Genomic DNA, 24,617 nt, shown 5'->3' with positions numbered 1-24,617 from the left:
AAATGTCACGTGCCTGAAAATGGCACCAATAACAACGTCAAGTCATCCCGCAAAAAACAAGCCTTCACATGACTGTCTGCCAAAATCTGGAAAAATTATAGCTCACAAAATATGGCGATGCAAAAACTAGATTTTACAAAAAATGCGTCTTTTAGTGTGTGACAGCTGTCAGTCATAAAAACCCCATATGATTCTGGCATTGCTGTAATCACACCGACCCGAAGAATAAAGTCGTCTAATCACTTATACCGCACAAGGAACGGCGTCAAAAATAAACTCTTGGGTTAGGATTGGGCTAGGGTTAGGGCTGGGTTTGGGGCTAGGGTTGTGCTGGGGCTAGGGTTGTGCTGGGGCTAGGGTTGTGCTGGGGCTAGGGTTGTGCTGGGGCTAGGGTTGTGCTGGGGCTAGGGTTGTGCTAGGGCTAGGGTTGTGCTAGGGCTAGGGTTGTGCTAGGGTTAGGGCTGGGGTTGGGATTTTTTTCAAAAGTAAGAAAAAAAGATGACGATATGGCGACTAGTGTTGAGAGCAAGTGCTCGCTACTTGAGTTTGCATCGGGTGCTCTGGTATGCATTGAGTATCGTGGGTATTTGAGTGACATGCTCGAGTCTCTGCCCCATATGCTTCGCGGCCAAAAAACTTTACAGGGATTGCCTGCCATGCACGAGCGATCCCCGCATGTTTTTTTTTGGGTGTCTAATAACCGTGAAACATGCGGAGCAGGGACTCGAGCATGTCACTCGAGCACACGCTGTACATGGTGCATACCTGAGTACCCGATGCAAACTCAAGTAGCGAGCACTTGCGCTCAAGAATAATGACAACTTATTCAATATGATGACCTAATGTAAACAAATTCTGTGCCGTACCTCTGGGTCCAAAATGTTCACTATACACCTTAATAAAATCCTTGAGGGGTATAGTTTCCAAAATGGGGACACTTGTGGGGGAGCTCCACTGTTTAGGCACATCACGGGCTCTCCAAACGCGACATGGTGTCCGCTAACAAATTGAATGGAAAATCGGCTCAAATTGTTAGCGGACGCCATGTTGCGTTTGGAGAGCCCCTGTGTGCCCAAACATTGGAGCTCCCCCACAAGTGACCCCATTTTGGAAACTAGACCCCCCAAGGCACCTATCTAGATGCATAGTGAGCACTTGGAACCCCAGGTGTTTCACAAATTGATTCATAAAAATGAAAAAGTGTTTTTTTTTTCACTTTTTCATTTTTACGAATCAATTTGTGAAGCACCTGGGGGTTCCAAGTGCTCACTATGCATCTAGAAAGGTGCCTTGGGGGGGTCTAGTTTCCAAAATGGGGTCACTTGTGGGGGAGCTCCAAAGTTTGGGCACAGAGGGGCTCTCCAAACGCAATGTGGTGTCCGCTAACAATTTGAGCCGATTTTCCATTCAATTTGTTAGCGGATACCATGTTGCATTTAGAGAGTCCCTGTGTGCCCAAACATTGGAGCTCCCCCACAAGTGACCCCATTTGGAAACTAGACCCCCCCAAGGCACCTATCTAGATGCATAGTGAGCACTTGGAACCCCCAGGTGCTTCACAAATTGATTCGTAAAAATGAAAAAGTGAAAAAAAAAACACTTTTTCATTTTTATGAATCAATTTGTGAAGCACCTGGGGTTCCAAGTGCTCACTATGAATCTAGATAGGTGCCTTGGGGGGTCTAGTTTCCAAAATGGGGTCACTTGTGGGGGAGCTCCAAAGTTTGGGCACACAGGGGCTGTCGAAACGCAACATGGCGTCCGCTAATTATTCAAGCAAATTTTACAATCAAAAAGTCAAATGGCGCTCCTTCCCTTCCGAGCCCTGCCGTGCGCCAAAACAGTGTTTTTCCCCAAATATTGGGTATCTGCGTGCCCAAGGGAAATTACACAACAAATTTTGGGGTCCATTTTTTCTTGTTACCCCTGTGAAAATAAAAAAAATTGGGTCTAAAGTAACATTTTTGTGAAAAAAGTTAAATGTTCATTTTTTTCTTCCACATTCAAAAAATTCCTGTGAAGCACCTGAAGGGTTAATAAAGTTCTTGAATGTGGTTTTGAGCACCTAGAGGGGTGCAGTTTTTAGAATGGTGTCACTTTTGGGTATTTTCTGTCAAAAAGACCTCTCCAAGTGACTTCAAATGTGATGTGGTCCCTAAAAAAATGTTTTTGTAAATTTTGTTGGAAAAATGAGAAATCGCTGGTCAACTTTTAACCCTTATAGCTCCCTAACAAAAAAAAATTTTGGTTCCAAAATTGTGCTGATGTAAAGTAGACATGTGGGAAATGTTATTTATTAACTCTTTTGTGTGACATATCGCTCTGATTTCAGGGCTTAAAAATTCAAATTTTGAAAATTGCAAAATTTTCAAAATTTTCGCCAAATTTCCGTTTTTTTCACAAATAAACGCAAGTGATATCGAAGAAATTTTTCCACAATCATGAAGTACAATATGTCACGAAAAACAGTCTCAGAATCAGGGAGATCCGTTGAAGCGTTCCAGAGTAATTACCTCATAAAGTGACAGTGGTCAGAATTGTAAAAATTGGCCCGGTCATTAACGTGCAAACCACCTGCGGGGCTTAAGGGGTTAACCCCTCACCTCCAGAAATGAGTGAACTCAAAAATAGGATAAATAATATTATCAGATTAGAAAAAGGGGTATGTAAAAAACGAAACTCAATGAATAAATTTGAGAAAATATGGAGCTTATGGTTGGATAGACCTGGAATGCCATCAAGGGGGTTATTGTAGGAGAGACAATGACTTATGGGAGAAGGGGGCTAATGGCGAGGTCTAATGTTTCATAGTAATGTGTATTGGAATTCCTTAACATGTGGTATGGGTAATATAGCACACCTATATGTGTATAGGATTATAATGTTTATTACAATATTATGGTTATATAAGAGATTTCAAGAATGTGGAATGTTAATTGTAAGATATAGTAACTGCAAGTTATCAGACAGTAATGGGCAAGCTGAAGGGATATATAGGAGAGATGCATGTATGTCATCCCTATGGTATGTTATCTTATTATTATATGTACTGGTTTCTTGTTTTGTCAAAAAAAAACTAAGAAAGAAAATCTCAATAAAAATATATTGGATTAAAAAAAAAAAAGATTAGGAAAAAGGCTTCTCCCCTGTGTGGGTTTTCTGATGCCTAATCAAATGGGATGTCTGGTTAAAACATTTCCCACAATCTGAACATGAAAAAGGCTTCTCCCCTGTGTGAGTTCTCTGGTGCTTAACCAAAGCTGATTTATCGTTAAAACATTTCTCACATTCTGAACATGAAAAGGGCTTCTCCCCTGTGTGGGTTCTCTGGTGTGTAACCAAAGCTGATTTTTGTTTAAAACATTTCCCACATTCTGAACAGGAAAAGGGCTTCTCCCCTGTGTGGGTTCTCTTGTGACTATCAAGAATCATTTTACAATTAAAACATTTCCCACAATCTGAACATGAAAAAGGCTTCTCCCCTGTGTGAGTTCTCTGGTGCTTAACCAAAGTTGATTTATGGTTAAAACATTTCCCACATTCTGAACATGAAAAGGGCTTCTCCCCTGTGTGGGTTCTCTGGTGTGTAACCAAAGCTGATTTTTGGTTAAAACATTTCCCACATTCTGAACAGGAGAAAGGCTTCTCCCCTGTGTGGGTTCTCTTGTGACTATCAAGAATCATTTTACAATTAAAACATTTCCCACATTCTGAACAGGAAAAGGGCTTCTCCCCTGTGTGGGTTCTCTGGTGCCTATCAAGATGGTCTTTCCGGTTAAAACATTTCCCACATTCTGAACAAGAAAAAGGCTTCTCCCCTGTGTGGGTTCTCTGGTGATCAACAAAAACTGATTTCTGGTTAAAATATTTTCGACATTTGGAACAAAAAAATCTATTGTCCACTGTGTGTATTTTTTGATGTTTAAGAATAGACTTTTCGAGGGTAAAACTATTTCCATTTTCTGAATGTGAAAATGATTTCTTTGCTTTAGGAGCAGTTCGTTTTCTTATTTTATTTTGATTTTCCTTAGTAGTTGGTAATGAATCAGAAGACAGGACCTGTTTCATAGGATGAGATGATTGAGGTTTGCTGTGAAGGGATGATGGTATATCTGGAGTAATGGCATTCCCTTCAATTGTATCCTGTGGGATCTCAAGAACGTCAGATTTAAAAATCTCTTGTCCATCTGATCTTCTGGTACAGTCATCTGCCAAGAAAAAAAACAATTATTAATTTTGAATAAAATGTCCTTGAAATTTATATTTTTGAACATTTCTACTTAAAATGTCTAAACAAACACATCCCTGGGCTACATGCTAATCCAGGGAAATGAAGAGATATATGCTCAAGTTTAAATATTCCTCTATTTTTTAGATTTGTGTCTAATAAAATAGATTTTTAAACTTGAGCATATATTTCTTCATTTTCCTGGACTAGCATGTAGCCCAGGGATCTGCTTGTTTAGATTGATTTAGAAGTGGTATGCAATCTTTATTTATTTTTCTATGGGATTCTTGTGTTAATTGTACTTAAAATGTCTGTAGAAATGAGAAGTTATTGACAGAATGAAAGTTCACAGTCTAATAGAAAACCTCATAGGATGAACCAGTAGAGCGTGGTGTCCAACTGTTTTTTCATTCTGCCTCCAAAATATGGAATAAGAAGCCATCAAACAATGTTATGCAGGCAAATATGATACCAATAAAAACTTCTACTCATTTCACAAAAAACAAGTCTCCACTCAGGTCCATCATCAGTCAATGGAAAAACAGAGGTTTCCACATTATTAGTGGCTCGTAGGCTCTTAAAAAGAAACATGGCTTCCACAAACCAATCCAGCAATATCCGCTCTCCCAAAGTCAGATCGCCCCCTCGCTTCTGAGCCTTGCAGTGCGCCCAAACCACATTTAGCATCCATGTATTCAGCATTACTATAATGAGAAGAACCCACTTAATTGGTGGCGTGTGTCTCCTGGAGCACAATATGGGCGCTATGTGTTGGGCAATAAAATAGTATATTTGCAATTTTCATTCTCCAACATCCACTGCGGGCTAATTTCCGGAAAGTGATAGTGGAGTCAAAATAGTCACTACTCCTATAGATTAATTCACTAAGGGTTATAATTTCCAAAATGGAGTCACTTTATGGGGATTTCTACTGCTCTGGTTTTCTGCCATTTTGTCATATTAGGGTTTCTGCAAAAGGTGTGTCTCATCACTTCTGGGACATCTACTTCTCCTCCTGCTTCGACTTGTGTGACATCTGCTTCTGTCACCAGGAGCCGCCTTATTCATTCTGCAGGCGGCGCTGGTGATGGAGGAGACGTTAGAACCAGAAGCTCTGGGTGGCACAGGCTCTGTCCAGCCACTAAGTTTAGGTAGCCTGGGACCTGTAGTACCATCCAGTCTGGCAGTATGGGTGTGTGCGCTGTCCAGCTGGAGTAATCTGCTCCCTGCTTCAGCCAACTGGAAAGCACCGCACCCTACTAAAGCTGGAAGCATATTGCCGGAAGCTGCCAGATACAGCCTTGTTCTCCTCTGGTTCAGTCCTCTGTGCTCAGCTCCCGGCTTGTGTATTTGTTTCCTGTTGTGACCCCGGCCCGTTTACTGATTACTCTTGTGTCTTCTGATTTTGTATTTTCTCTATCCTCTTGGTTCTGACCCGGCTACCTGACTAGTCTTCTCCCCATCTCACTCCATAGAACAGCAGGTAACACCATGGCCCAAGCCTAGGGGTCTCTGTGTTAGTCCAGATCCATGTAGAGGGTTTAAATGGTGATGAGCAAAGTAATTTGTGAAATCTATAAATGGGGTAGATAAGACAAGCCTGTTCGTGGTAGCCATCTTTTGAGCTTCCAGGTAACCGTAAACAGCGCCCCCAATACATTGTGTTGGCGAACTATTCCAGCAAGATCTGTATTCAAATAGCTAAATGTCGCTCCTTCCCTTCTTAACCTGCCATGTGCCCAGACAGTAGTGTACAACCGTATATAGGGGATTGTCAGATTCAAAAGAAGTTGGAAAATAATTTGTAAGGTCCATGTGTTTTCTATTATCCTTTGTGAAGAATTTCAAAGTGTTACGGGTCCGGGTGGTGGAACCTCTGTGCTGCGGTGGAAGGAGGGACCAGAGGGGCGTAAATAGGTATCAACTCGGAGCGACTAAGGTCGTACGGCGGCTCAATCGACTCCGTGACCAGGGAGGAACCGAGCAGAGGGACCAGGTGCTACTCTGGGACCGACCTTGTATGAGAGCAGGTGACTCCCACGGGTCAGAAGTCAGGGACTGACCGGTATTGCAGATCGGCACAGCAGGCAGGCTGACGAGTGATCCGGGTAGATGGACTGGCAGACACGGCAGGTAACAAGCAGGAACCTCCAGGTAGGTACGACAGGTAACAAGCAGAAGCTTCCAGGTAGGCTGGCTGGTAGGCACGGCAGGTAACAGGCAGGAGCCTCCAGGTAGGCTAGCTGGTAGGCATGGCAGGTAACAGGCAGGTGCTTCCAGGTGAGCAGGTGGGCAGAGCCCCTAGACAGACTGGCGGACTGGACCTAGTAGTCAGGCTGGCGGGCTGGAACTGGTAGTCAAACTGGCGGGCCGAACCTGGTAGTCAGGCTGGCGCGCCGAACCTGGTAGTCAGGCTGGCGCGCCGAACCTGGTAGTCAGGCTGGCGCGCCGAACCTGGTAGTCAGGCTGGCGCGCCGAACCTGGTAGTCAGGCTGGCGCGCCGAACCTGGTAGTCAGGCTGGCGGGCCGGACCTGGTAGTCAGGCTGGCGGGCCGGACCTGGTAGTCAGGCTGGCGGGCAGGACTGATAGGCAGGCAGGCAGCGGAAACTGAGGGCTGAAGCAGACGTAAGTACACTGTGCTACAACTTTGCTCGGGCACCTCCATTTTGTAGGAGGTGCCTTATATATATGGGAGGACCTCAGGCCATTGGCCGGGGACTCCTTAGGACGGCGCGCGCAGCCACTTTAAGAGGGAGGGAGGGAGAGCGCGCGCGCCGTAAGCACAGTGCCCGGGAAGCTGCGCTCGCCGGCAGCTGCAGGAACAGGACGCCGCCGGGCGGGGAGCGCGGCGGTAAGAGGGACGGCGTTTCTGCCTGTCGGGGCAGAGACGCCGATGCTACACAAAGTTATCACCACATAAAGTGACACACGTCAGATTTGAAAAATGGGGCCTGATTAGGAACAGACAACTGGCTGCAGGAAGGGGTTAAATCAGAGGATTACTGAAGTCAAAAACTGTGACTATACACAATAAAACATCTACTGAAATGATCAAACTCAACAGTCTTCATCAGAGAAAAATGAGTAACTAGTGGTGAAACCTCTCTGGGGTAATTAGAGTAGGGGGCTCAGTGGCTGTTGGCAATCTAAACTATCGTAAGGGATAATATTTTCTATCAGATGAGTGTCAAGAAGAAATATTAGACATTTAAAGTGAACCTTTTTATAATACTACAGAGCTGAGGTGTCTTAAATTTAGATCTCGGGCATTTGGAAGAGGCAATGGAGATCTTTTTGAAAGACTACCAGGGAGTTACAGACTCACATAAGTGAGGCAGACTGATCCAACCACAATGAAACTACATACATTTATGGTGGACCATTGGAGCTACTATGAGTCCTGACCAGAGTAGGGAAAGTATTAGCACCCCCATTTCAGGAGAGATTGTGCAGTAATCTGAATTCCTTAGGATGAAAACATAATGGAATTTATGACGTGGAGTGAATCCATGAAACCAGGGCTGGAGCCAACACATCTCCTGCAGGCGAGAATAAATGTATATTACAACCATCAGCCACGCACAGCTTAGAGATATATCATGGCACAGGTGTAATGTTTTCTGTATAGTTTATCACAATCCTGTTTGAAGCTCTTTAGTTTTAAAATAAATTGAAAAATCAGGATAAAAGGAAACTCTGCTGTTATTGTATAGAAATTCACATTTGTCCCTCACTGGACATTTAATGTTGTCGATCATAAAAGTGAAGGTCGGCCAGAAAAACTGGACCAGGTCTTGTAGGGACCATATGAGCACATTCAGCAGCACAGAAGGGAGAGAAGGTAGATTCATCCAATAAGATATCAGGGATCTAGGAAGCCAACAGCATCATTACCCTCCGCTTTCTCTTACAGGCCCATCATAATATTTTTCTTCAAGTGATTTTCTAATTTGTCAGCACATTCTACGTACACTGTCATTTGGCTTTATAGTTTACAGATCTGGACAGGTAACGGTAAGCGTCTCCTAATCACAGGGTGTAGGTGGATCTTCCAGGTTGTAAGTTCTACAGAAAAGGGTTTTCACAATTTCCCAAAGTAATTTGAACATTTTCAGACGGAGGAGAATGTTGTGGTCTAGCGGCAAAACGGTTATCACACGATTGTGATACGGCCGGACTACACCACCGATAAAGCAGCCACAGCCGGTGACTGAGAAGAATCTGTGACTTCTCAGCATTTAGTGGTTACTACTCACCTGGGTAGTCATATGTAGGAATCTCCTCTTTACACCACTCATCACCCCTCACATATGTCTCTGTAGTATTAATATATGTCAGATCTTCACCCTGAAACAAATTTTGTAAAAGATACAGACAGATGGAGAAGTCTCATCTATGATCAGCTCTAATCCTGCCATCTCCACCGTTCTCATTACACAAGTATAAAACATATAATACTGGTGGATAAAACAAGACTGAACACAAGACCTTCACAGCCGTCTACACATCATAGGGGAGATCTCATGACACCTTCTCTCCATCTACCTGATGATCCTGAGGAACATTGGGATCTTCTTGTTTACAGTCCTGTGGAAGAAGAGGACGGGGACATCTCTCTGGTGTTGTCCTCTTACTGGATAGATCTGGAGAAAACACATACAGGGACTGAATTCATTCTTTACATATAGATAATTATAGGCCGTGTGTATTTAGTCCTGTCTATTACCTGGTGATGTGAGGAGCTGGGGAACCTCCATCATGATGTCCTTGTACAGATCTTTGTGTCTTTCTAAATACTCCCACTCCTCCATGGAAAAGTAGACGGCGACATCCTGACACCTTATAGGAACCTGACACATACAATGATACAGTCATCCCCCCGATCCTTTCATAGCGTTACTGTATAATGTCCCAGCATTCCCAGCAGTGTCACCTGTCCAGTCAGAAGCTCAATCATCATGTAGGTAAGTTCTAGGATCTGGTCATTGATGTCCTTATGTATCAGGGGGTGAGGTGGAGGCCCAGTGATTAATCTCTGGTTATGGAGAGACACATTAATAAATCTCACTCCAGACATTTCCAGAGTCCTCACCTCTCCAGTTCTGTCCATCTGTTATTCCCATAGATAAGAATGATGTAATGTGACGTCATCAGAATCTCTCACCTCTCCAGTCAGCCGGAAGAGGATCTCTAGGGTGAGGTGTAATATCCTCTCCGCCATCTTGTCTCTATCCATATCCATCTTTGATGGGTAATTCAGGAAAATTCTCTTATATAGAAGATCTTCACTGAGAGGATCCGATATTGTAGAGACCTGAATGAGAAGAAGATAAGTTGATAGAACATCATAAAAATCCTGTTTAATAATACATCTATTGGAGATAATGAGGGGAAACATATAAGGAGATTTATTATTTTACAGTATTTAGCTTTTTTTCTTTACATCTAGTAATAAAACCTATATATTTTAGGACACATACAACAAGCAATTTCTTCCTCGGAGTCTGCAGCTGAATACGTTTCTCATAGACTCACCTTCCATAAAGCTAATTCTCGTCTAATTTTCTGACACTGGAATTGACATTAAGAATAACCTCGGCACTCAGTGGTTCTTATAGAAATTTTTTTTTTTAATGCAGTCCCTATTAAGGCCTTTCGGCTGTAAGGACTGTAATTCATGAATCCAGTAGGCTTCTATACGTTTGAGAAGGCTCACTCAGTCGCCCCCCCCCACCCCCCCACGTGGTGTCAAAACTTTTTCCAATACCTGGTATTTGACTTGAGAAATACTATGTCCTGCCGTGATAAAGTGTCGGGGAATGGGTAACATTAGGTTTTTGCACCAAATTGTGGACTTGTGCTTTGAAATCCTATCCCTTATGGGCTGTATCGTCTCCCCCACATAGATTCGGCTGCATGGACATTTAATAAGATATACCACATATGACCTGTCACATTTAAAGTACCCTTTGATGTTGTATAGCTTGCCAGTTTGTGGGTGGTGAACAATGCTACCCCTGAGGAGATTGTTGCATTGACGACATTGGAATGTGCCCATTTTGGGATTCTGCAAAAAAACGTTGTTTAGGACCTTGGTGCGCTGCGCCCAAATCGGAACGTACCAGAGAGTCTCTAATATTGGTTGCTCTCTTAAAACACGGTAGGAAGGGTTGTTGCAACGCAGAGATCGTGGGATAGCCGGTTTGTAAGATGTTCCTGTGTTTCCTAATGGTTTTATGTAAGATGTAGGTGAAGGGGTGGAACGTGTGAATGAAAGGGATTCTGTCCTCAGTGTTTGGATGATCAGTTCTGGTATTCGACGCATGGGGATGCAAGAAGCTAGGTGGATTGCCTCATTCAGTGAATTCGGTCGTCATTTCTTGTAACATCTGATTGTGGATAGTTTCACTGGACACTATTTGTTTGACCCTCTGAAATTGTGATATAGGTATAGATTTCTTCATCATCATCTTGGATGATTGCTAGAAAAGTGTAATAGGCCATTGCGATCGGTGGGCTTGGAATAGAGGTCAGTTAGGTGGCCCTGTGTATCCTTGATCACCATAGTATCAAGGAAATTAACACGGCTTGAATCATATGTCATGGTGAAGCTAAAATCTGGCCATGCGGAGTTCAGTGTGGAGAAAAACCTCTAAGGATTCCAAGGGACCCCCCACCATATGCAAAAGATGTCATCTATGAAACGTTTCCAGAGAATGGAATGTTCTTGAATAAGTGGATTAGAGTAGACCACCTGACTCTCGAAGGCTGACATGTAGCAATATGGGGGGGGCCACATTGGTGCCCATCACGGTGCCCTTCGCCGAAAGGCCTTAATAGGGACTATGACCTACTGGCCTTTATATAAGTTTTTTTTTATTTTTTTATGTTTGGAGTTTGGTTCTCATTGAACAATTGGTATAGAGAAACTTGTCACCCAGGGATCTTACGTGACCTTTTGTTGAAATGTATTTTACGTTTGGAAATGTGGTCTTCAATTTGAATAGGTGAATAATATACATGTTTTGATCTCCATATCCTACTCATGTATTGTCTCCTTTATTGCAGATTATTCCTCTCTGGCACACTCTTGTCTCCTCTCCTGGATCCTTCTCCATTCCATCAAAGGCTCTGGCTCATGACCATGGGGTCTTATGCTCTATACTGGAGGAAAGCACGTTCTCTCTCCCTGGCACTCAAACTTCCGGCTCACTGGAATGCATTTACACCGGCCTGTGGAACGCACAGCTTCCTGGGAGCAGCGCATCACTTCCGGTGACGTCACATGTGCACTTCCGGAGTTCACACTACACAGCACTGCGGGATTGGCGGCGATTGGTCAGCCGCCCTCACTATTCCCGCCGCCCGCCTTTAGATACCATCCTGCCCCTGAAAATGCGCACAGCACCAGGAACTAGAGGTAGACACAATGTTCCTCTAAGCCACTACGTGCAGCACCACTTTATAACCAGGAACTAGGGGTCACAGGTATGTTACATCCAGCTCTATTCTAATAAACACTTCGGCCAGCGTAATAGAGGTCACGAGTATGGAGTGCGGAAGAGCCGCAACTCACACCCCATAGTCGCAGGAAAAACCTGCCTACTCAAAATGAGTGTAAAAACACAAGAAAAAACTGAGTGTAAGGCATATATGAAAAACTTTATTAGTAAAAGTTTAAATACATAATATTACATGTATAATAGATAAATGCAGATGGGGAGGCGATACGGATACAAAAAAGCACGTAACAAGTATCCACAGCTAACAAGTGTAGCAGGATAGTAAAAAGAGGGGGAGAAGAAAGAGCGACCCAAGGGTAACATGTGTTAATTGATGACAGAGTAGGAGAGGTATATGTAGAAGGATATCAATAATTCAAATAATGCTGGATAAATATCACATTTTTCCCACAGTGGGGCAAGAGTAGGTATAATCCATAATAGAGGATACACTCACCAGTATAATCGCCAGGGGACGCTCAAAGGGGGGGCAAGGGGACAAGGCAGGAGCAGACCAGTGTGGGACCTGCAGGCCTCGATGCGCGTTTCGCAAGTTCGCTTTGTCAAGAGGCGTGACAAAGCGAACTTGCGAAACGCGCGTCGAGGCCTGCAGGTCCCACACTGGTCTGCTCCTGCCTTGTCCCCCTGCCCCCCCTTTGAGCGTCCCCTGGCGATTATACTGGTGAGTGTATCCTCTATTATGGATTATACCTACTCTTGCCCCACTGTGGGAAAAATGTGATATTTATCCAGCATTATTTGAATTATTGATATCCTTCTACATATACCTCTCCTACTCTGTCATCAATTAACACATGTTACCCTTGGGTCGCTCTTTCTTCTCCACCTCTTTTTACTATCCTGCTACACTTGTTAGCTGTGGATACTTGTTACGTGCTTTTTTGTATCCGTATCGCCTCCCCATCTGCATTTATCTATTATACATGTAATATTATGTATTTATATTTTTACTAATAAAGTTTTTCATATATGCCGTACACTCAGTTTTTTCTTGTGTTTTTACATCCAGCTCTATTCTGTCTATCTCTGCCTCCACAGTCCCTCTCAGCTGTTAACTCCTGAGTCTGCCACTCTCTGCTCCTTTCTGCGGACCCAAGCACCAGTGTCCCCATATCTCCACACTTTTGAATTCCTACCTTTGAATACCATCCAGCAGTCTAATAGATCTCACCGCTCTTCAATTTGTATATATACTTGCTCTATACTATGATGTATCCGCATTAATGGGGTTTGATGACATATTATTTACTGTTTGACAGCATGTTTATTGTTTAGGTTAAACAAGAGATATTATCATGTCATTTCGCTATGATCCATTTGTATATGCTTTTTTATTTTATTATTTATTATTATTCTTTTATTTATTGTTTTGTTCTTTGTGCTATTTCCAACAGTTACTGATGAAGGTCAGATCGACTGAAACGTTTATTTTGTTTTTGGACTGCATTAACCCCTTCGCAACCCTGGGATTTTCTGTTTTTGCATTTTCGCTTTTTGCTCCCCTTGTTCCCAGAGCCATAGAGTTTTTATTTTTTGGTCAATATGGCCGTGTGAGGGCTTATTTTTTGCGGGACGAGTTGTACTTTTCAACGCCATTACTAGTTTTACCATATCCTGTACGGGAAAACGGGAAAAAAATTCCAAGTGCGGTAAAATTGCAAAAAAAAGTGCAATACCACAGATGTTTTTTTTTTTTTTTTTTTTTTTACTACGTTCACTGAATGCTAAAACTGACCTGCCATTATTATTCTCCAGGTCATTATGAGTTCTTAGACACCAAACATGTGTAGGTTCTTTTTTATTTAAGGGGTGAAAAAAAATTCCAAAGTTTGGTAAAAAAGAAAAAAAAAATGGCGCCATTTTCCAACACCTGTAGCGTCTCCATTTTTTGGGATCTGGGGCTGGTGAGGGCTTATTTTTTGCACATCGAGCTGAAGTTTTTATTGATACCATTTTGGGGTAGATCCGATGTTTTGATCGCCCGTTATTGCATTTTATTGCAATTTTGCAGCGACCAAAAAACGTAATTCTGGCACTTCGAATTTTTTTCTTGTTACGCTGTTTACCAATCGGATTAATTCTTTTTTTATATTGATAGGTCGGGCAATTCTGAACGTGGTGATACCAAATATGTGTATGTGGTTTTTTTGGTTTTTTTTATTTTGAATGGGGCGAAAGGGGGGTGATTTAAACTTTTATATTTTTTAAAAAACATTTTTTTTTACACTTTTTGCTTGCTTCTATAGTCTCCATAGGAGACTAGAAGCAGCACTTGTCTGATCGCCAGTAGATCCCCTGCATGCAGCAGAAATGCTCCTATGCTATGAGCGCCGACCACTAGGTGGCGCTTATAGCGACCAGCTCATGACAACCACTGGTGTCTGCTGCAGACCCAGGGTTGTCATGACCACCCATCGGCGACATGCGATCATGTGACGGGATCGCCAATGGGCGGGGTAAGTGACGCGCTTATGGCGAGTCGCTGTTAAATGCCGCTGTCGGTGATTGACAGCGGCATTTAACATGTTAACAGCCGCAGGTGGATCACAATTCCACTCGCGGCTGTTGCGGGCACATGTCTGCTGTAATAATCAGCTGACATGTGCTTGGTTCAGTGCGGGCTCAGCGCCGGAGCCCTCACTGAACTGGGGGATTACAGCCTGTGCATACTATTACGGCACAGGCTGTAAAGGGGTTTAAAAAAAAATTCTATAAGAACCATTGAGTGTTGAGGTTATTCTCAGTTACAGTACAGGTTTGAACCCACCTGGAGCACCTCTGTCCGGTAGTGCAGCAGTTATTATCTTATACTGGAATTGACATTAGGAATTCTGCAGGAGATATTTATGTCACGTGACATGAGAAATAACTTCATGATGAGGCAACATCTTCTACTACGGCTTTAAAATTATATTTGGCCACAGTCGGTCACTTACTACATCACCACCGGCCGTTTATATGAATATTTCCGGACTGTAATCTTCTATCACGTTAGATCTCATGTCTGATTCACACACAGAAGTTTGAGGATTTTATAAAAGCTATTTTGTTTGCACAAACACCTCAGACAGAAATTATTTGATACTAAAGTCTACATGTATAGTGTATAATGGGGTTTATTTCTGGCCTTAGGCTTTCCTATATTACAAGAAAAAAAAAACAGAAAAAAAGCAGATATTAAAATGTTTCAAAAGAAAATTGTCACCAACAATTCTTGTAAAAAGAAAAAAAAATGCAAAAATCAGAAGACACATTTTATTATTTTTTAACAAGTAAAACATTTGTTTTTGGTTTTATATGAACTCTTTTGGGCACCAGAACACAGATGTACACCGCAGGGATGGCACAGGTGCAGCAGCAATAAAATCCCTGGCAGTTTAACCAATTGCTGCTGCAAAAAGCAAACATGGCATCTAAGAAGGTGTGACAGAGTTCGGCTGAATGCCCCTCCTCCTCCAAGTACTCGATAGTAGGGGGCTGCCTAGTTACTACAATAATTAAATGCCTAACAATGGTGACTGGGCCAGCAATATACAAAAGTCTATTAGGCCGGGCCAGAGGCAGCGTCCAATAAGTTACCTTTTAAAGCCCCGATAAACATTAGACTACAGTTGCATGGAAGCACTGATTTTTGGGGTTTTGGTTGACTATATAATGTATTTGGGGGCCTCCATACAGTTGCAGTCAGTCATACAAACCACAGGAAAGCTGTAATATTTGTGTGTGTATGGGGGAGTCTGGAGAGATAGCCGTCTGCCAAATGACCGCTAAGCCAACAATTATCTCATATTTATGGGGCAGTTAGTATTACACTGACAGGCAGGGATAATACACGGCACTACAGTAGTACAGTGCATCACCGGAGCGATCAGAGGCTTCTGTGTTGTATGATAGCACTAATGAGTGTTTAAAAAAGTTTAAAAAAAGTTTTAAAGTGAAAATATCACAGTTTTAGCAAAAATAAATATTCATCACTATAGGGAAAACATGCATATAATGGGAAAATGGAGAGGGAGGTCAGCTCACTGTTTATTCAATGCACCTTGTCTGAAGATCACCGCATGGAGCCGCCCTGGTCAGGGACATTTCAAGGTTCAAGTAGAGAAAGGAGGAGAGATGGATTCTCCAGCATTGTCTATATTGTTAAAACCTCACATTTATTGTGAATTCATAAAAACTGTTGTGATGGCATACCACCAAGTGCCCACATACCAAACCAATGCTTATTCCTGATTTACAACATGTGAGTCTCTGTGATACTTTTATATCCTTCCATTTGGAACGCCTGGGTGTCCATTGATTACTGAGCACGACAATTTAACCCTGTATTGTATGGAAGTAAAAGATAATACACAAATACAACTCATGCATGAGACATTCAATAAAATCACTGGAAATCAAAGACAAATACAATTAATTGCACTGTAATATTAATCCGGTCTGATGTTTATTCCCTGTGGGGCTCTAGTTTGTAATATAAATATCCAATATGACTTTCTATTTAAGATTTTTCTTTTCATATCTCCACCTCTTAATGGTTTATAAGACTTTTCTATTCCTAATATCTGAAGGATCTGATATCCCCTTCATGTTTTTGTGAAAAGTGTCTTGAAACCACAGACAGGTTTAATGTTGTGGGATTGATTGCATCAGATAAATGTCTTCTAATATATGTTTATAGCAGATCTGACGTCCATCCCACATATTGCAGGTAGCTCTATACACTCTATTAAATAGATGACCCCTATAGTGTCACAATTGATGAAATTGTGTATTGCAAATTGTTGTCCCGTTAGGTTTTCTTCAAATGTGTCGGTTTTATTAACATAGTTGCATGCTTTACAGGGTGCATGTCCACATGTAAAAAACCCTTATAGGATAACCAAGTCGCCAAATACTGGCCCATAAAGACACACTTTGTCACTCTCGTATTCCCTACTGATTGAACCCCTGGACCAGTCTAAAACATGCTTCCAATCTCAATGGGAGAGACATCTGGGTTGCACCTTAACCCCATTACCCCTGAGGGTGGTTTGCACGTTAATGACCAGGCCAATTTTTACAATTCTGACCACTGTCACTTTATGAGGTAATTACTCTGGAACGCTTCAACGGATCCCCCTGATTCTCAGATTGTTTTTTCATGACATATTGTACTTCATGATAGTTGTAAAATTTCTTCGATATCACTTGCGTTTATTTGTGAAAAAAAAGGAAATTTGGCGAAAATTTTGAAAATGTTGCAATTTTCAAAATTTTTAATTTTTAGGCCCTTAAATCAAAGAGATATGTCACACAAAATAGTTAATAAATAACATTTCCCACATGTCTACTTTACATCAGCACAATTTTGGAACCAAAAATTTTTTTCAGTAGGGAGCTATAAGGGTTAAAAGTTGACCAGCGATTTCTCATTTTTCCAACAAAATTTACAAAACCATTTTTTTAGAGACCACATCACATTTGATGTGACTTTGATAGGCCTTTATGACAGAAAATACCAAAAAGTGATGCCATTCTAAAAACTGCACCCCTCAAGGTCCTCAAAACCACATTCAAGAAATTTATTAACCTTTCAGGTGCTTCACAGAAATTTTTGGAATGTGGAAAAAAAAAATCAACATTTAACTTTTTTCACAAAAATGTTAAGTAAGACTCAAATTTTTTTATTTTCGCAGGAGTAACAGAAAAAAATGGGCCCCAAAATTTGTTGTGCAATTTCTCCTGAGCACACAGATACCCCATATGTGAGGAAAAACCACTGTTTGGGTGCACGGCAGGGCTCGGAAGGGAAGGAGCGCCATTTGACTTTTTGAATGTAAAATTTGCTTGAATAATTAGCGGACACCATGTTGCGTTTGGGGAGCCCCTGATGTGCCTAAACAGTGGAAACCCCCCACAAGTGACCCCCATTTGGGAAACTAGACCCCTTAGGAAACTTATCTAGATGTGTGGTGAGAACCCTGAACCCCCAGGTGCTTTACAGAAGTTTATAACATTGAGCAGTAAAAATAAAATTTTCACATTTTTCCAACAAAAATGTTTTTCAGCCCCCAATTTTGCATTTTCATAAGGGTAACAGAAGAAATTGCACCATGCAATTTGTTGTGCAATTTCTCCTGAGTAAGCCGATACCCCATATGTGGGGGAAAACCACTGTTTGGGTGCACGGCAGGGCTCGGAAGGGAAGGAGAGCCATTTGACTTTTTGATTTGTAAAATTTGCTTGAATAATTAGGGGACACCATGTTGCGTTTGGGGAGTCCCTGATGTGCCTAAATAGTGGAAACCACCTCCTCCCTTTCCCCAGTGATCCATTTTGGAAACTACACCCCTCCAGGATTTTATAAAGGGGTATAGTGAACATTTTGAACCCAGAGGTACGACACAGAATTTGATAACATTAGGTCATCATATTGAATAAGTTGTCATTAGTCTTGAGTGCAAGTGCTTGCTACTTGAGTTTGCATCAGGTACTCGGGTATGCACCAAGTATCGCGGGTGCTCAAGTGACATGCTAGAGTCCCTGCCCCTCATGTTTCACGGTTATTAGACACCCAAAAGAAAACATGCGAGGATAGCTCGTGCATAGCAGGCAATCCCCGCAAGGTTTTTTTGGCTGTATAACAGCTGCAAAACATTTGGGCCAGAGACTCGAGCATGTCACTCGAGCACCCGCCATACTCAGTGCATACCCAAGCACCTGATGCAAACTCAAGTAGCGAGCACTTGCGCTCACTAGTCGTCATATCGTCATCATGTTTTTTTCTTTATTTCTGAAAAAATCCCAACCCGAACCCTAGCCCAACCCTTGCCCAACTCTAACCCTAGCCCAACCCTAACCCTAGCACAACCCTAACCCTAAAGTTTATTTTTTACACCGTTCCTCGTGTGGTGTAAGCGATTAGACGGCTTTATTCTTCGGGTCGGTGCGATTACAGCGATGCCAGATTCATATCGGGTTTTTATGATTGACAGCTGTCACACACTAAAAGATGCATTTTTTTGCAAAGACTAGTTTTTGCATCGCCATATTTTGAGAGCTATAATTTTTCCATATTTCAGCCGACAGAGTCATGTGACGGCTTGCTTTTTTGCGGGACAAGTTGACGTTTTTATTGGTACCATTTTCGGGCACGTGACATTTTTTGATCGCTTTCTGATTTTTAGAAGGCAGAATAAACAAAAAACAACAATTCAGGAATTGTTTTTTGGCATTCTTTTTTATGTCGTTCTGCGTCTGGTAAAATTGATAAAGTATATTTATTCTTCGGGTCAGTACGTTTACAGCGGTACCGCATTTATATTTTTTTTTTTATATTTTGGCGCTTTTACACAATAAAAGCTATTTTATAGAAAAAAATAATTGTTTTTGCATCGCTTTATTCTGAGAGTATAACTTTTTTTATTTTTCGACTGATGGAGCAGTATGGCGGCTTGTTTTTTGTGGAACAAGATGACATTTTCAGCGGTATCATTTTTATTTACATTCGTCTATTTGATCGGCGGTATGATGATAAAACATCGCTTTATGTTTCGTTTTTTTTTTTTACTGTGTTCACCAAAGGGGTTAACAAGCAGGACAGTTTTATAGGTCAGGTCGTTCCGGACGCAGCGATACCAAATATGTGTACTTTATTGTTTTTTTTCATAAGATTATTTATTTATGGGTACAATATATTTTTATTTTATTATTTTTTTAAAAAATATTTTTACAATTTTTTTTTTCACTTTCTGACATTTTTATTATTTGTTCACATTGTCCCACTATGGGACTTTCACTTTTTGCAGCCTGATTGCCTGCATGGCATAGAGAGAAGCAGCTCCCTATGCCATGCAGCCTGTCAACGCTGCACAGGGAGAAGTTACTTTGGTCGTGCACTGCACATGACCAAAGTAACTTCCTGCTTCCTGGTGACCCGGATGTTGTCATGATGACGTCGGGTCACCATGACAACAGCCGGGACCGGACTCAGACGCCGGCAGAGAAGGTAAGTATTGCGCTTACCTCCTCTTGCCCCCGGAATGCTGCGATCGATTTCAATCGCAGCATTTCGGGGGTTGGCTCATGGCACATAGCACTGGGTGTCAGCTGTAACAATCAGCTGACACCCGGCGGCGATCTCGCCTGCACCGCTTGTGTGCGGGCGAAATCGCCAGGGCGTATTAATAAGTATCAGGCCCATAAGGCCCAGATACGTACTAATACGCCCTGGGCCAGAAATGGGTTAAAGAGGGATCAGTGGAAGCGAATCTTCACCTTGACACACAAATGATCAATCAGCTCACGATTTCAGGAGGCCAGCTATAAACTGCTTTCTCGGTGGTACTTTATAGGGTCCCAACTCGCCTACACTCTATATTCCCAGATGCTAGTCCCATGTGTTGGAGATGTGGGGAGGAGGAGAGTGACCTACAACATATTTTCTGGACCTGTAAACTTTTTTCCTTTCTGGAGGAAAGTTCTACTAGTGATTAGTAAATTCACTGATCTTATTTCAGACCTTGACCCAGCTTTCGTCCTTCTCCATCACAGCAACATCCCTTTAAAAACATATAAGAAACTCGACACTGAGACTCTTGATCACGTCTGCTAGAGCATGTATTCCCTCGCTATGGAAAAGTAACACTATCAAGACAATCTCATTATGGTTCACCAAAATAAATGAGATTATGCTAATGGACGAACTCCCCTCCATGATCAATAACTCCCATGATAAATTTTATAAAACATGGTTCTACTGGAGTTTAAATCTTCCGCTGATTACCTTGACCTCATAGGGGAAAGCTAAGTCTATACTTCAGGAGCCTATCTGACAGTACCCTAACCCTCTTACCCATACATCCCTTCCCCCACTTCCCTTTGTCTTTGTGTGTATTTGTGTTTTTAGTTTTAACTACTCGTTTTTTTCTTTTATAGCCCTTATTTGTTAATCCACATGAATATGTAATGACTTAATGTTTAAGTCTGAGTCACCACGCTGGTATATCCTAAAACACATTGAACCAATGTTCTACCAGCGACTCTACTTTGGATTGTGTTTACTTATTTCATTTTCAAATGTTTTGGAAATACTGGTTATTGTTATGGTTATGGGGTCATATTTGACCTACTACTTGTTGCACAACTAGTACCCGGTGTTTGTATTTGTATTTCCTTTTCAAAACTTAATAAAGATAAATTTATAAAGGATAATCAAGTCACATTGCGTTTGATATTTGTTTCTTGAAAATAACTAGGTGAAAGTTTTCCGCCCAGTGTAGAAGCCTTTTTGGATACAAAACTCAAACAAAATATGCAGAAGAATTTACAAAGTCTGGAGGATGGATCTCAGACATCAAAAAAACTAAGTTTGAAAGAGATATCAAAGACTACGAGTCAAATTCAATTTACACATGGAAATGGAACAAACCAAGAGCTACTGTTTTGAAATACAGGTCACACAATAAATTCAAAGGAAATAGAGAGCGGAGGTCAGCTTCACAAATCCTAATGTGTCCATGGGTTCCTCTAATTATAATTCTATGAGGACTAATCTGATGCATCAGTGGGATCAACTAAAGACAGAACAAAAATAAATTCTCAAGTATTCCCCACAATTCAGCACAAAACAACAGGCCGGAAGGAAGCTCAAACGTGCCGGACATGTGCGTTCCATGATGGAGTGCATCACGGTCTCCTATCTGCGAATGTGCATGTCAGGAAGCATGGGTTCCACACCGGAGCGCATATGGTATTGGATTGCATACCACCAACATAGAAAAATCCTATCTGTGAGATCAGCATCATGGGAGACTAAAAACAAGTATTGCACATCCTTGCATCATGCAATAGGCATCTAGATCTATTTTATCACTACAGAAAATATGGGATGATGGCCCACAGTATACTCCTAAATGGTCAAATTTGACCCCTATTGCATAGAGATACACAAGGAACACCACACTTCTTAATTATGAAATAGTAGATGTAGGATATAACTGATAAATAATTCTGATATAGAAGCTCAGATATCTCGATGAAGTACAATATGTGAACCCCATTCACTGGGAACTGAGTAGCAATAGGTAGAGTATAAAATCCAAAAATGTAATCCCGAATGGGGCTGCATTAACACGAAACAGGCATAAGAAATTTTCTCATTCAGTCCCTTAGGGGCTCGTGAATCCAGTCTAAAAATCCACTCACTTTCTTTTTTGAGGACACATCTATTGTGATCACCTCCTCTCACATTGGGTTTAACCACCTCAATGATACAAAAGGAGATGTCTCCGGTTTCACCTCGATGTACACTGTTCATGTGTCTCGCTAATGGGGTGTCCCGACCATGGCATATATCACCCAAATGCTCCCCCACCCTCCTCCTAGACTCCCTCTTGGTCTTGCCTACATAATCTAGGGGGCAGATGCATGTGGCCATATATACAAGTTCTGAGGTTTTACAGTTGGAATAATCCCTCTGAAAAAAGTTTTTACTCGTGGAGGAACTCGAGAAAGATTTACATGGTCTCATCCAACTAAATGTACAACATTTTCCACATCTAAAGAAACCGCAGATTCTTTTATCTAGCCAAGTCCCCTTGGGTGCAGTTTTTTTTGTAGAAACTATGCAATAAATGATCCCTAATTGACTGACCCTTTCTGAAAGTTATTGTGGGTGTAGATCCCACAGGACCTCCAGGTCAGGGTCAGCCACAAGTATATCCCAGTGTTTTCTGAGGATATGAAAGATACAGTCACTCTGATTGTTGTAAGTTTTTCTTACTCGTGTCGTCCAATCTTTTTCTTGGTCACTTGGGTAGGCATGGAGGAGTGTCTGTCTCTCCAATTTTTCTGCAAACGATGCGGAATCCAAAATGTACCAGGAGTACCCTTTTTCCCTGAATCTGATGTTCAAGTCTATTGCCTGTATATTAAAATCCGTGACATTATGGCAGTACCTTCTCAACTATAAAAATTGGCCCTTGGGTATTCCTCTTTTTATGGAGATGGGGTGGTGGCTATTCCACTTCAATAGTTTATTAGTGCTTGAAGGTTTATGGTAGATGAGTGTCCCTAGGGTCCCATTCCAATCTTTCTTAATTAGAACATCCAGGAAAGGCAACTGGTAATAATTAAATTCAGATGTAAATCTCAGGCCCACTCTATGGATGTTGAGTTCCCTGACAAATTCAAAAGATTGTTCACTCGTCCCTGACCAGATGATAAAAATGTAGTCAATATATTTGTACCATACCCCAATATATGAATGCCACCACTTATGATCATCCCTGAATATTGTGGTTTTCTCCACCAGTCCAGGGATAAGTTAGCATACGAGGGGGCACAGAGGCTCCCCATCGCAGTACCCCTGAGCTGGTGGAAGTACTTCCTGTCAAAAAGAAAGAAGTTATGAGTAAGAGTGAATTTTAGAAGATCCTCCATGAAGTCATTATGTCTGCTACACTCTACTGACCTCGATTTCAAGAAATGTCTTACTCCTCTGATATCATCCTCATGCGGTATATTACTGTACAAAGCCTCGATATCTAGTAAGGCCTGCACCCCTACATGCCTGTATACAAGCTCGAGGGTATACATGTAGGGGAGCAGGCAAAGGGAAAAACATTTTACAGAGGGCTTATTCCAACTGCAAGACCTCAGGCGGTACTGTGAGAACATTATACTGTGTGGGGGCATCATACATACTGCATAAGGGGCATAATGGGGGCATTGCACTGTGTGGGGGCATCATACATCCTGCATAAGGGGCATAATGGGGGCATTACACTGTGTGGGGGCATCATACATCCTGCATAAGGGGCATAATGGGGGCATTGCACTGTGTGGGGGCATCATACATCCTGCATAAGGGGCATAATGGGGGCATTACACTGTGGGGGCATCATACATACTGCATAACGGGCATAATGGGGGCATTACACTGTGGGGGGGCATCATACATACTGCATAAGGGGCATAATGGGGGCATTACACTGTGTGGGGGCATCATACATCCAGCATAAGGGGCATAATGGGGGCATTACACTGTGGGGGCATCATACATCCAGCATAAGGGGCATAATGGGGGCATTACACTGTGTGGGGGGCATCACACATACTGTATAAGGGGTATCATGGGGGCATCATACATACTACATAAGGGGCATAATGGGGCATTACACTGTGGGGGGCATCATACATCCTGTATAAGGGGCATAATGGGGGCATTACACTGTGGGGGGCAGTAAAGGGGTCCTGTACTATGAGAACAATACGTTTCCTCCCTTCCTGTCTCCATAGTTGGGTCGTATGTATCTATTACAGGAAACAGAACAAAAACCTTATGATTCTTATAAAGGGGCAACACAAGACCCCAAAAGAGTCTCCGTGCTGAAGGGGTTAATGCCCCCTGCGCCCAATAATGGGGGTCTCCACATACCTCCACCTGCAGAGCCGCCACCACATATATGGCTGCTCTGTGCGCACAGGAGCTGTGATGAGGTCACAGGAGGGGAGGAGTCAGGGGTCACATGATCAGGGGCCTCAGTGGATGCAGGACTCTGCTGTGCTGGTTGTCATGGTGCTGGATGAGCTGAAGTTTATGTGTGGGGTCAGGAGGGGTTTACAGTGTGGATGTAGCTGAGCCGCGTGTGTACGAGGTGTACGGAGCAGAGCCGCGTGTGTACGAGGTGTACGGAGCAGAGCCGCGCGTGTACGAGGTGTACGGAGCGGAGCCGCGCGTGTACGAGGTGTACGGAGCGGAGCCGCGCGTGTACGAGGTGTACGGAGCGGAGCCGCGCGGGTACGAGGTGTACGGAGCGGAGCCGGGTGTGTACGAGGTGTACGGAGCGGAGCCGCGTGTGTACGAGGTGTACGGAGCGGA

General features: G+C 42.5%; 1 protein-coding gene across 1 annotated transcript; it reads right to left on the bottom strand.

Moving 5' to 3' along the window:
* Positions 1 to 1,740: 1,740 nt before the first annotated feature.
* Positions 1,741 to 24,234, bottom strand: LOC141213628 (uncharacterized). Its single transcript, XM_073665241.1, has 7 exons — positions 24,174 to 24,234; positions 9,394 to 9,543; positions 9,163 to 9,264; positions 8,956 to 9,079; positions 8,775 to 8,872; positions 8,486 to 8,576; positions 1,741 to 4,208 (listed from the first exon to the last, which is right to left on the bottom strand). The coding sequence occupies exons 2-7, from the start codon at positions 9,469 to 9,471 to the stop codon at positions 3,127 to 3,129; spliced, it is 1,575 nt and encodes a 524-aa protein (XP_073521342.1). The 5' UTR covers positions 9,472 to 9,543; positions 24,174 to 24,234; the 3' UTR covers positions 1,741 to 3,126.
* Positions 24,235 to 24,617: the final 383 nt, after the last annotated feature.

The sequence above is a fragment of the Phyllobates terribilis genome, unplaced genomic scaffold (genome assembly GCF_046119375.1).
Source record: "Phyllobates terribilis strain yellow unplaced genomic scaffold, ASM4611937v1 Scaffold_200__1_contigs__length_3551848, whole genome shotgun sequence".
NCBI lineage: Eukaryota > Metazoa > Chordata > Amphibia > Anura > Dendrobatidae > Phyllobates > Phyllobates terribilis.
Note: the sequence above shows the minus strand (reverse complement) of the source record. Positions and strands in the feature narration are given on the sequence as shown.